Raw genomic sequence first — 14,263 nt, forward strand, 5'->3', positions numbered from 1 at the left:
TCGCTAGTGGTAGCAAAAATAATTTTTAGAGGTTACTAGTTTATTTGGTTGCCTGTGATATGCATATACAGGGTGTTTCCTAATTAATCTAAAAAATAAAAAATCGTTAGAAAACGGATTAAGGCGGGCTCTTAATAAATATATTTATTTTTTTCTCGACAACTGTTTGATGAACAAGAAAAACTCAAAAGATCAATTTTGTTGAAAAAGGATAGCCAGTCAAGAAAAAAATATATATTCTTTAAAAAAGCAGTGGTGTACCATTTATGTTAAGCAAAAAAATCGATTTTTTAAAATTTTTAACACCCTGTAGATCAGAAATTAAGTATTTTAGACCCAATAGTTATATAAAAATTGTTTTAAGAACACATGAGGAATCACACCACCATTTTTTAGACTAATTAGAAAATACCCTGTATATTGTCAACTTGACAATGATTACTGATAAATCAAAAAATACCTTTTCAGTGAAAAAAGCCCGATTTTAGCAGGAAAATTTTTGATTTTTATTGAATTTGGGCCTGGTACAATACCGGTTTGTTTTTTAATTTTCTATCTATCTAAATTTTAAATATCATAGTCAGAAATAGTTTTATTATTTATTAACTGTAAAAATGCTGTTTTCTTGTTGTGTTGCATCTTTCAAAGAAACTAACAAAATTGCAAAAATGCACGGGTTTCCAAAAGATGATAAGGTATGTATTTTAAATAAAAGAAAAATATATGGTATGTATTCGTTGTTTGATTTTTTTTTCGTTCGCTTTAAAATCTATAAATCTCGGTCTATTCTTTATACAGCCAGTTGACTTACAATCATTTACATGAAACTCTGTAAAATAAATATAAAAATAAATTGTAAAATTTATATATTCTTATGTTTTATTAAAGTTACTCTGATATACTAATATATCAGTGTAACTTTAAAAATAAATCCTTTGAATTCAAATATAAATATAAAAAAACATTTAGAGCAGAAAAGGCGAAGGCGCTGGGTTAAACGTAGTCTCTACTAAAAACACGGAGGGGCGCTTTGACCCAAAATTTTACTATTCAGTTTCATATCTATCTTAATAGTAGACTATTTTCTTTTATCTATGGTTAATTTTTAAGAGCGAACCGAACTTGTCACTAACAATTTGCAATTTTTTCAACTATCATTACTTTATGATGTTATTTTTTAATATCACGAGGTGGCTATTGTCGTAGGTAATGTCATATCGATACTGATTCGAAGTATATTAAAATTTAAAAAACGTTAAAAAGTAACGATACACGCTTGGATTTAATAAATATTACTAACACTAACAGAATCAAGGATATTAAAAAAAATAACTATAATAATTAAGCGTACAAACAAACTAAAAACTTGTAAAAAATTCTCTACCTAATACTTTATATTGTCTCCTCTGGCTGCTATACTGTCTGTGTCTGAAAACGTCGGTTCATACTGTTAATGAGGCTGCAAATATATTGTGTTATGTTTTCCCATTATTCTTCAACGACCAAGCGAATACTCATAATTTCAGCCATCTTCAAGAAAATCAATGACTTTTGCACAATCATCGACACTAAGAATCATATTCAATCGTACACAATAATAATCACCAAAGCCACATCGCCATTATGAAGAATAACATCAAACAGTAACGACAATTTGAAAGAATTGCAAAATGTTAGTGGCAAGTTTATTTTGCTCTTAAAAATTAACCAACACATTTGTTTGAAAATATTCAGGGGACATAGTTCTGACCGAAAAATAATGTTTTATGAATATTTGCTCACGAAATTATTGCACAGGGTATTTTAAAGATAGAGTAAAAAACAGTTTAACAGAGTTTACGAATTAAAGTTGATATTATACAGTTTGCTAAAAAATTAAATAGGGCTAAAAATAGAAAAAATATAACATTTTAAAAACCCTAAAAGACCATAGATTTTTCCGTTGCGTTTTTGCATCCGAGTGTATAAACTAGACACCACCTATTGTAGTTATTGTGTTTGTTTTCTCTTGTCGGACACTGAATTGTATACAGGGTGAGTTTTCTACGATGTCCCCTATGGGTATCTTGGAAACTTCTGGAGCTAGAAAGTCGGTCAAATGGAGAATTGCAGATTTGTGTGGAAAAATATATGCGATGTTTTTTTTCGAAAAATTAGTTAGCGAGCTAAAGCCAGTTCTAATAAATAATCTTTAACGATAGTTTGAGTACAGCACATATTAATACTGGCCTCGTTGTAAGGTCGGTCTTGTTTTGTATATGAACGACTGAAGTTACTTCACATCCTTCTTGAACGCTACCAACTACTATTTTATTATCGATTCCGATTTCTAAATTGGGGATCTTCGCTTGTCCAGAAATGTAAAATACAATATCGTTGGCTTCTTCCGCGTTTAAGGATATTTTCCATTCCTCGATATATGATTTTGCATGTGTATCTTCGGTTTCAAGATGTATTATTATTATCTCGTAGGTTTTGAATTTTCCCATCATTGGTTTTGCAGTAACGTTTCTACAACAGTAAATAGATGCACAATAAATATCTCATAATATTAACCGATTTAAATAAAAAAGTGTCGAGAGATTAAGGGGGGGACATATATTTTTGGGAACAGGGAAGATATTTTTGAACAAAAAAACCTGTGCGCAATTGACTTTTTTCTTGTTAGCACAGTTGTGTAGGTCATTTAATGCCGATTAAAACTTATCTCTTGATATATTTTTTATTTTGCAATGACATTCTTTATATAGATTTCATTGATATTTTGCCGTTTTCAGTCTCCTTGCTGAGATAAACACAATTTTATTAATTTGCCTTAATCCAAGATTAATAGCAACCTTTAAAAAGCTTTAGTCATTAACTGGCCTCATTGATTCCTCATAAAAAAATATGGAAAAAAAGTTAATATAAACATGGGTTCTTAAAATGTACAATATGATCATAGTTTTTTTTTTTAAAGGTAGAGAATGTTAAAACTTTTAAAAAATAGGTATTTTGTGTAATTATCTTAAATACCATTATTTTTTTCTTGAATTTGCTGTAGCTGGAACTGAACATCATTGTTAATATAAATTTTAATAAAAGTTATAATCATCATCATCATCATTGTTTCCTTTAGTTCCTAAGTGGAGCATATATAGGGCTCCAGTGAAAACCTTCCATCTTGTTCTGTTTTCAGCAATTTTCTCCAGCATAGCTTCTGCCATGATTTTCTTTTCGCTAGCTATTCCATTACGGTTCTGCGCCATGTTTGTTTAGGGCGTCCTCTTTTCCGTTGTGTGTTCCAGTTAGGGGCATTTCTTGCGATGTTGTCGTTAGGTTGTCTTAGAGTATGCCATATTCATCTCCACTTTCGTATGATCACTTCTTTGCCTATCTCAGTTTGGCCACCCAAGTAGCATTTTCACGACTTGCGACCACATGTTTACTAAACACAACGTTGGATTAGTTACAAAAAATAGTTAGCTCCGTACCTTGGGTATTAAAATAAATGTAAACGTTGTTGTAACGTTGTGCCGACGTTGCACTAGTACTACAACAAAGTAAAAGCTTCTGCGACGTCGAATAAACGTTGTCTTGTAACCTTTTTTGCTTAAGTGATCTTTAGGTGATTCGGACACCGTAGTTACAATGTTGGGCAATAAAGAGTTTTCCGATGTCACTTTCAGGACCTATTGCAATGTTATGCAAACGTCGTCTGTTTTACCACATTTTACTAATTCCAACGTTGGTTAGATTTCCTTATTCTTACGTTGGTAGGACGTAGAGCCATTACCTTTTTGCAACTGTATTAAACCATAACCTTAAATCTTAAATTTTCACTTCATTGTTCTGTATATAAAATGTTCAGTGATGTTTTTGTTGTTATAAAAAAAAAATTAATTAAAATGGGACGCAAGAAAGGCACATATAAAACTAAATTTAAATGATACATCGACATATTACCGATGCTTTATCCACTCCCTCGTTTATTTAAAATATAGAGGGCGGCACAAGCTAGACTCTAGGATGACTAAATTAGGCAATCTTGCGACTAGTATTTCACTGTGGGTATTGGAATATTCTCAGTTAGTCAGTGTTGGGTCTTAGTGCCTCAAGACCGATACTATTCTAAGTTGACCAAATGCTTATTAAGTTTTTTTGATGCGGTATTGTATATCTTCGCTGGCTCTACCGTCTTTGTTTATTATGCTGCCCAAATATGTAAACTCCTCAATGTCTTTAATCACTTGTCTCGAAATGTTGAACGGTGTGTTTATGTTCGAGTTCAATCTGATCGACTTGGTTTTCCCTCTATTTATTGTAAGTCCGCACTGATTGGCTGCATTTTGTAGTTTGTTTATTATGATTGTACAACTAGGCAGACATCATCGGCATATTCAAAAGTTATAATAGAAGAGATTAATTAAATTATTTATAAATTTTATTTAAATTATATTAATTGTGATTAATAAAACTGCGTTTATCTCATCATACACCTTTTAATCGGCATTAAACGGCCTATAAAATTTTGGTAACAAGAGAAAAAAGTCAGTGGCCTACTTGTTTTTTTAGAAAATTATTCCAGTGATAACCCACAGGCGCATCTCTATCTCTAGTGAATCTGTTTACACTTTTTCACCCGACCATACTAATAGGTATGGTAGGCTATTAGGATCGGCAAAAAAAAGTTTTTTTAATTTCACTCAAAATGAGTTACTTGGGTCATAAATGACCTAAATACAAAATATTTTCATGGTGTCTGTCTGTCTGTCTGTCTGTCCGTCCGTCTGTCCGTCCGTCTGTCCGTCTGTAACACGATAACTCAAAAACCGCTGAACCGATTTTAACCAATTTTGGCACAAAAATACTGTGGCATCCAAAGGTGGCACCCGAGAATCTGGCCATTAGTTTTTGGTGGGGGTGGGGGGTTGGTAAGGGGTATGGGAGGGGGTTAAAAATTTAAAAAAATCGTAACTCCAAAATTACAGTAGCTAGCGAAACGCGGTTTTCAAATTAAGATTAGGAATAATATTTGCAACAAAATTTGTAATAACATCAAAATCAGTCAAAGTCGCAGTTTTCGAGATATTAACATATTTTAGTATGGGCGGCTATTCGTGCCTCCGGGCGCCAATTTTATTAATACTAAGATATGTATTTTAACATTTATACTAACTTTTAATCCTCAAAAGAAGAAAATTATAATAAAAGAAGACTTTAACCGCCTGTAGCTACGAAACAAAGCAGAATCGGCCCTATGTTGATATAGAAGAATTTTATTTTTACGTTGGACTCACGAGAGATGGCACATGTTTTTTGGAACACACTTTTTAAATCCATTAAAATAAAAGCTTACGTTTTCGTTGGAGGCACCAGTTTGTACATAACCGGCAGATGGGTCCTGTTAACCAATTTCAGAGTGCTGGTGGATGCGAAACCGGGCAGGCACGGATATAGTACGATATTTTCCGGTACCACTTCCAACGGGGCTATCCACCCCTCGCCATCCGGAAACGAGTGGCCTGAAAACAAATCAGCGGCGTGTGAAGCAAGAACCTTTTCAGACCGCAGAAACAAGAGATATCGCTTGCAACGTGGCCTCTTTTATTTATTTAATTCTGTCTTATATTTCCCTCGTGAAATTCAATCGGTTGTGCATTGAATTGTGAATGTATACAGGGCGTTTCAAAAACACGTGCCATCTGGTCGTGGGGAGATTCGTGAGATTCGTAAAAATAAGATGAAATGGTGTTTGTAGGTTTAGGACCAGGACATAAACAAATAAAATAATCATTTAAAAAATTGCCGAAGTTTTGACGAGTATTTTCGACTTTATCAAGGCTATTTTCGGAAGTAATAACCCAAGTGCATCAAAATTACCGATAATTTTTCATGAAAGCATGTTGTCTCAAAACTGCATGAGTTTATATTCATATTTTGCCATAAGAGCCCGACTCCGAAGAAGGAGGGCTATTCTTTTTTGGGGATGTTTTTTATTGACAACATGCTTAAATGATAAATTATCAGGTTAATTTTGATGCACGAGTGTAATTCGGTAGAATATTTCCCGAATAAAAAACATGAAAATACAAGTAAAAATACATAGATTTTTTAAAAACATTTATTTGAACATATTAAAAAAACTATTTAAAAATGAAGCAATAAAATGAGACAGAACTTATAATATTAGAAATTAAAAATTACATGAAGAATTGCAGTGAAAAACACAGTTATAAAAATTATTATGTTTAGATTCCGTTGCGGTACTTGAAGATGCTGAATTTGAATTGAAATTAAAAGAACCTATAGTAGGCACAAAAACATTATTAGAACTTGTAGCAGTTTCATTGTCTCATTTTTTCTACCAAATTTGCATGATATTCATCATCGAGCTGAAGGTAAGGTTTAATTGACTTCGGGTTTGTGTGCCTAGTTATTTTAACCATTGTGTTCTCCCCAACCCCCATCTTTGCTAGTGTCGACACAGCTGTTGCACGTAGCGAATGATTAGTAATTTTTACTTTTTCCGTAGCCAAATCTGATTCTTTCGCTTCGATAGACACCCATTGAGCAATCATATTTTTCCCAACAGGAAAGTTCTTGAACCATTTACCCATTTTCCAGAGAGGATTTACAGTTAAAAACAATCTTGGAATATTAATTAATTTTCTTTTTTTCCATAAATTTTTTGAATAGCCTTACTGGACATATATCCAGTTGACCTCTATTTATGACCAGCCATTTTGACGGAGCACAAGGTTTATCTCCTCCTTGAGTGGTTTTATCGAATATCGGGTTGTATTCAATGCGACCGGTGGGTTGTCCTATATTATCAATATCGTCTTTAAAATAGGAAATAGAACATTTTCCTCCCTCTCCTCCTCGCCATGCCAATTCGTAGGATAATACAAAAAAAAAATTTTTGCAAACCATCGGGACATTCATTACAATTTCGTAATATCAATTTGAATTCTTCGTATTTGAGTGCCTTAGAGCTTTCTTTTCTTTTTAGAGGGTCTATCTGCAATTCTTTCCTTTTTGCACTTTTTGCCTCCCGGGATATTTTAAATTCCGTGTCAGTAAAAGGATTAAATTTAATATTATATTCTTTTTGGTATTTTTCCATTAATAGCTTGGCTGTTACATTCCAAATAGTTTTTATCGTAAAATCCTTATTGTCTTGGCCGTTTCTCATTTTCCTATTACATGCCCAATCGGTCAAAATATTGGCCAGTGGCGAGATTGAGATGTTCGCATCCAAAATTCCAAAATGTAGTTTCTATCCATAAACTGTTTCCATACATACTGGTGATTAATTATAGTGTTTTTCGGCTTATTTTCGGCAACTTTTTCTTCAATTGCACTTTAGAATCGTTTCCAAATCGAGAGATTTTTGGAATATCTATTAAAAATAATTTACGTCTAAGTGACAAATGTGTCATTGTCACTCATTGACATTCTGCGGGAAATTTTCGCCGGGTAATTTTCGATTTTAGCGGGCAATGTTCGCCGAAAATTACCCGCTTCTTATGGGATTTTTTGTACATGAGTGAAATATTCACCTAAATAGTTCCTTTGTCAAAATTAATTAAGTAGCTTCTCCTGATAGCATGAGTACAATCAAAGAATATTATAATTTTTTATTATAATATTCTTTGGTCCAATCAACAACACTACACATAAAAGTATGCCTGTATGGACAAGACATTAAACACAACAAAAAAAATATAAACAGTTCCCTTATAAAATAAAGGCTAGTCATCTGTATTCCCTTGATCTTTAAATTGTGTTTATAAATTTTGAATTTTTGTTTTATATCAACATAGGTCCAATTCTGCTTTGTTTTTATGAATCTTCCCACGAGAGATGTTTTTTGGAACACCCGGTATTCAGGAACAGCTGCAGATACTGATAAGATATTTAGAAAAAAAAAATAATTTTAAAATAAATGTGCTACCGTATTTAAAATATTTTTATAGATTGAGATGCAGAAATGCTTCGATCTAGATATTTTCGCTCTCTATAAGCAACTAATGCACTCTTAGCCAGGGAAGCCCTGTATATCTGATGTACAGGGTGGTCCGAACTGTATTCCGGAAACTTCGGCAGCATATTCTGCACATAAAAATAAGTAAAAAAGTTCGTATATACTTACGCCCTAAAATGCTTTGTTTCAGAGATACAGGGTGTAGAATTTTTCATTTTTATTTCGATTTTTTTCCAAATAATTTCTGAGCTAATGCCGATATTTGGATGAAAATTGGTGTCTGGGTATGTGACATGAGAAATTCAATTTTAATGTCAGCGTGACTCTTACTTGTAGAAGGCGCCACCTATATATTTTCTGGCTCTTTTAAAGAGTAATGACTTTTCATCCGTACCAAGAACACAGTATTTCACTATTGAGTGAAAAAATATACATTTTCGTCATTTTTTACGTAAAAAAAAGATCTCTTGGTAAAAATCGCTACGATTAATGGTTCTCAAGATATTTAGAATCGAAATAGTCACATGTCATAATTGACGAAAATTATAAATGTTGGCTGGATAATTGTTGGTCTGAACTAATACAGTTGAAATGTTTTTGTGTCAAAGATTTAACAAAAACTGAAAATCAAAAATGAAAAGTTTCCAAATTTATCATATCAGCCAAATAACTATTTAGTCAACATTTTTATTTTTTCTCAATAATGATGTGTATTGACTATTTCCATTCCAAATATCTTCAAAGCTGTTGCTCGTAGCGATTTTTACCAATAGATGTTTGTTAAGTAAAAACTTACGGAAATGTATATTTTTTCACTCAGTAGTGTCATACAGGGATGGACAAAAAGTACCTCCGAAACGATACATTTTAGGATATAAGTTTATACGAACTTTTTTACTTATTTTTATGTGCAGAATATAATGCCGAAGTTTCCGGAATACAGAGTGAACCACCCTTAAGGGGTTTTAAGCGGCTAACTATTAAATTAATAATATTTTTATAGAGATATTTTATAAAAAGATCGATCTATAAGAAACTAATTCACTCTCAGCCAGGAGGGTGCAGTATAACTGATATTAATTATAATTTTCCTTCATTACCTTGAACTTTTAACGCACACGTTAATGGTCGGGTTGGATTCGAATTCGCAAATTGCTTCTCATTTGGCCATTCCACTTGTCCAATCAACGTTTCGAAATATTGGTGATTTTGCATTTTCGGATAAAAATAACATTCAAATTGAGCAGTGGCATTTCCTAGTATATTACTTCTTTTTGGTTCTATCTTAAAGGTATCTTGATCTAAAACATAATAAAAAGAAAATAAAACTTTTACCACCTGAATGATATGACAGAATTAACTGTCACTGTCATGAATTCTCCCGCTGGAGTTTGATTGAACATTGGAGAATTCTCCCCCATATCGTCTAGTATTCGAGAGAATGTACTAGTTCAAGAACCCAAGCAAACTCTTTTCACACAGGGTGTTTCAGTATTCCGTGGACATTAAACTCTACGTATATTTGGAATCAAAATAAGTTAATTGCACACAATTTATCTCTACATAAAAATGATTCATTTATCCGATAGAGGGCATGAAATTATAAAACACATTTTTTTTTAATATTTTAGGAACCGGTATTCTGATTTGAAGATTTTTGGTGTCTATGTTTTGCTAGCATGCTAGCTGCTTTAGCATATTGTCAAGACTTAAATATAGGCCAACTTGGGTTTACATCAAATTGAGAAAAATCATGTAAAATATAATTCTAGTAAACCAATTTGATGTAGATTCAAGGGAATCGTTCGCGTATACGTCGACCTGAATATGTTCTTATAATAAACATTGTTAATTAAACAATTAAAATCAGGTCGATGTAAGCGTGATATTTCAGGGCTAGCTCGTACTAAATATCGGTGCTGGAAATATACAAAGGAGATTTTTGAGCACGTACCCGCCGATAATTGGGACGAGCGGAAAAATATAAAATAGGGTGCTGAAGACAGGGGAGTGGGTTAGTCCATCGATGTGAGTCGTATTATACAGTTAGTAATTCGCGTCATCAGTCCGTTAGCAGAAGACAGCGCAGACTGAAGATGTTCCTGTAAGTACTTAGTTAACTAAACCATTAAGTCTTGGCATTCCCCAAAATTGTATTATACTGTGAACTTTATGTTAAATAAATGTGTATTTTGTTCAATGGTTGTTTTGATTGAGAGAGAGAACCTGGTATAGCGAACCTAGCAAACAATCCCCAGCTAAGTCGCGACATATGGTGGAGGCGCCGGGCATGTATCAGTGTCACAATAATTTTTGACAATAAGCGTCTTAAATTTTAAATTCATTTGGGTTTAGTTCCAATTGATGCCTTTTAACGAGCAAACGAAGAACTTTTGTATAGAGGTACATTTTGTTCAATTAAATTATTATGGTTTCAAACTTACTTAGTAATTCTATGTCCACGGAATATTGGGACACCTGTATATTTATAATATAAGATAATGGCAACTATAGATCGTACCAAATAAACTTTTCGTCACGTGATTAAGCTTGACCGGCACAGCGTTGCCCACTTTTACATATTTTCTTTTAATCAAAATATTTTATGAAACAAAAATAAATTCATTATAAATATTTCTATAAACAGTTATTATTTACATCAACAAAACACACCTTCTTAACAGCACTTAAGGGCCATTACTGCTGCTTTCCCGTTCAAAATATTCTAATAAAGTTGCGATGAAGTAATGATGATTTTTTACGGCTATTAAACTATATTGTACACTTCGCACTAAAAGAAGTTCTAAAAAGAACAATGTTCGACTGCAAGGTTTGCTAGTAAAAATTTTTAAGCTCGTATCATAACACAATTCATTTAAACCAAAAATTATACATATAATACAAAACTAAAGTGTCAAAACGAATGACAATGTCAGGAAATAAATAAATGTGGCAACTTGACATTTTGTACAGCAAATCTACCACCTTAATCCCGGGAAATTTAAATTCCAGTTAGTTAGCCCGGCGCGGGACATGTCCTTGGTTGGCAACAATGCATTTAAAAATCGCGCCTTCGATTACGTAACTAAATGTTTAAGTGGTATCACTTATACTGTATATTATGTCTAGTGTACTGTCATACAAATTACTTTTATATATGCTTATGAGTAGACTTATCTCTATTTTATTGAAACCTTTATAAAGTATTCTCTCATACGCAGTCATCATTTTATTGATTTTTGATGCCTTAAAATGCCGAAACCATAAATCCGGTGCAAATTTATCAGTATTAAGTTTAATTAGCTTAAATTTATGTTTGATTAGTACCGTATGATCGAGAAAAAACGGCGTCAAAGGCGGCTGGGGAATGACTATCGATGCTATTTTTGACGAGGTCGAACTCTGCTCAAAGTTAATTAACTTTATTTTGATTTTTTTAGTTAATTAAAATTCTTCTTCTTTTCACTTCAGATCTTCAAAAAAGTTAAATTTTTATTTAAAATTAATACTAAATGTAGAAAATCTAGAAGATAACAGTAAGTTTCCGGATACAGAAATCTATATCCAAAAAATATGTTTTTCTGATAATTTGAACTATACCAGTTCTAATTAATAAAAAATCTATATTAGGTAAATCCAGTAAATCGTAATTAATACAGAATGCGTCTTTAAAAGTAAAGAAGAGAAAGATCAAAAAGGCTCTAACCTAACTATCGCCCGTCCCAGTCCCAGGCATTTCGATAACGTCTAGAGTTAACAAAAATTGGATTATTCTACTGTTAAAATGTATGGATTATCCTTTTGTAATTGTCTAATACAGACTAGACCCTTCAGATTTACTAATACTGTAGCTGTAAACCAATATGTATGTTCAATTACTAGTAATAACCCGTTAGTTCATGGAAGAAGTATTGTGTTTATCAACAAAGTTAATTGTAGGCCTTTAAATTTTGCTTAATATGGTCATATTTTGTAATATTCAACTCATAATTGTTGATACTTCTGGTGGATGATGTTCAATTTTATACATGTATAAAATATAAACACACTAAATTGAAGTACTAGAAACGGTAAGGTGAGATATTTTTAAGAATCTGTATTATTACTTATACATTACTTTTTTACTTATAGAATATCTACCCCTGTGTATAACCTCTATGAAACAAATTAAATGAACAAAACTATGTCAAAGAAATAGTCTATTGTATAGAGGATTTAAAGAAAACCAAATAGGTTATGCTGTAATCAAAGCTTTGTCGATATTGACTTACCGAAATGTATAGTCATACGTTATGTTTGTAAAATTTGTTTTTGAATTTCTTCTAGGTTTCTGCATCTTCAGTCAGTGAAAGTAGAAATATCATCAGCAGTTTTTTCAGTCCATAAGATTCAACATTTAAAAATACAGGGATACTTAATCATTAATTATAAATATATAAAATATATACGTACATAAAAAATTTCAAAATTTAAAAGCCTACAATTAATTTTGTCGATAAACACGATACTTCTTTCATCAACTAACGGATTATCTACTGGTATTAAACACACATTTTTATTTACAGCTACAATCAATGCAATATTAGTAAATCTGAACGGTCTAGTGTGTATGAAACAATAATAAAAGGCTAATCCGTACATTTTAACAGCACAATAATCAAAAATTTTGTCGAAATGTCTCGGTCGGAGGGGTCGGAGGCTTGTCGAACGACGAGATTTAGTTAGGTTAGAGTCTTACTGGCCTTACTCTTCTTTATTTTGAAAAAGGCGTTTACTGCATTTAAGGATGATTTAATATCGATTTTTTATTGAGTAGAACTGGTGCAGATCCAAACATTTGAAAAAACATTTTTTTTGGAAATAGATATGTGTATCTGGAAACTTTCTATTCTTTTCTGGTTTTTCTATATAAGGTATTAATTTTTGACAAATTTTATGTCAATTCTCAGTAACTGACGTCTAGAGTTCTATCTCGTCAAAAATAGCATCGATAGTCATTCCTAAGCCGCCTTTGACGCCGTTTTTTCTCGATCATACGGTATTTTCTTTAGGTTTTGATAAAAATATTTATAAACGCTATTTTATATATAGTAATCTTTCATGGGACTGTTGTCAGTGATGAAGGGGGGGGGGACCAGCAATTTTCTCAACTTCCTACTTTTTTTTAGAGGCCATAATACATGTAATAATGTATCGTGATATGAAAAAAAATCCTTGTTTTAAAAAAATTGTTTTATTATTTTAAAATTTAAATTTAACATTATTGAACATTATAACATGCATAAATAATTATTTTTATGACAACTCTAACATTAAAATAAAATCGTATCATCCCTAATATTTTGTTTAATAAATAGTCCTCTGGTCTTCAAAGTGGCCCAAGTTGTTATTATTATTTATTTGTTGATGGCATTATATCCGCTTCACATTAGTGTAGCGGCATACCTTTTTTTTATTTTTGACAAATTTGGGATTTAGACGTCGCGTTGTCATGACTAATTTCCCAACTCAATTATAAATTGGGGGGGAGTAGCACCCCCCCCCCCTCCCCCCATAGCTTCACCACTGACTGTTGTCAGAAATAATGCAACAAATAATTCCTTTCATTGAGGATATTGACAGTGTATAAACGATTTCCCTTTGTTTATTTGGAGAAAAAAATATTGGTCACGATTTGTACTAAATTCATTCAAGTAAGTTTCAGCTTATCTGCGGTTATAAATCATGGGTAAGTGCCCTTCAATTTGTCGTTGTCTGGCAAATGATTATCGAAGCTACAAACCAGAAAATAAATCGTGTTTCGGAAGACTGTCGTGCTCTATGATTTTTTATTTAATTATATTTTATACATCACTATTGTAATGTATTTAATACGATCATTTTATACAAAGCAAAATAAGATGATACTCGATCAATTAGTAGCTCTGTTTATTACATTTTTTCGGAGATCTTAATAAACAAAATGTATAAAATGTTAAATGTTTCTGCCAGATTGGAAAATTCTGATTTTCCGGGTATGATTTTTTTTGCGCCCAGATTTTAGGGGCAAATGTTTTAAAATGCGCGAATAACAGCAGTGTCCGGATTACTGCAGTGCCCGTTCTAGAGAGTGTCCGCACTGTTGAAGTTATACTGTACTAAGAAGCAAATTTTTTTTATGAAGAAAGAGTTTTTCTCAAATTGTCAATAATAAAAAAGTTTTTCTTTCGTAAAGACAAGTGTACAGGGTGGGTCAAATTCGACGCTTTTAAATGGAAACACCCTTTTCTATAGGAGATAGACAAAAACTAATAT

At 32.2% G+C, this 14,263-nt stretch overlaps 1 protein-coding gene across 2 annotated transcripts in view; it reads right to left on the minus strand.

Annotated features, from left to right (window-relative positions):
• Positions 1 to 14,263, minus strand: part of LOC115883072 — a 50,739-nt gene that overhangs the window by 17,051 nt on the left and 19,425 nt on the right. For both annotated transcript variants that reach the window (XM_030901349.1, XM_030901348.1), the window contains 3 exons: positions 9,070 to 9,270; positions 5,339 to 5,504; positions 2,230 to 2,511 (listed from right to left, as the gene is read on the minus strand). In XM_030901349.1, the coding sequence (XP_030757209.1) occupies positions 2,230 to 2,511; positions 5,339 to 5,504; positions 9,070 to 9,270 (649 nt within the window). The remainder of the gene's footprint in view (positions 1 to 2,229; positions 2,512 to 5,338; positions 5,505 to 9,069; positions 9,271 to 14,263) is intronic.

This window comes from Sitophilus oryzae, unplaced genomic scaffold (genome assembly GCF_002938485.1).
Source record: "Sitophilus oryzae breed Bouriz unplaced genomic scaffold, Soryzae_2.0 scaffold_1803_pilon_pilon, whole genome shotgun sequence".
Classification (NCBI taxonomy): domain Eukaryota; kingdom Metazoa; phylum Arthropoda; class Insecta; order Coleoptera; family Curculionidae; genus Sitophilus; species Sitophilus oryzae.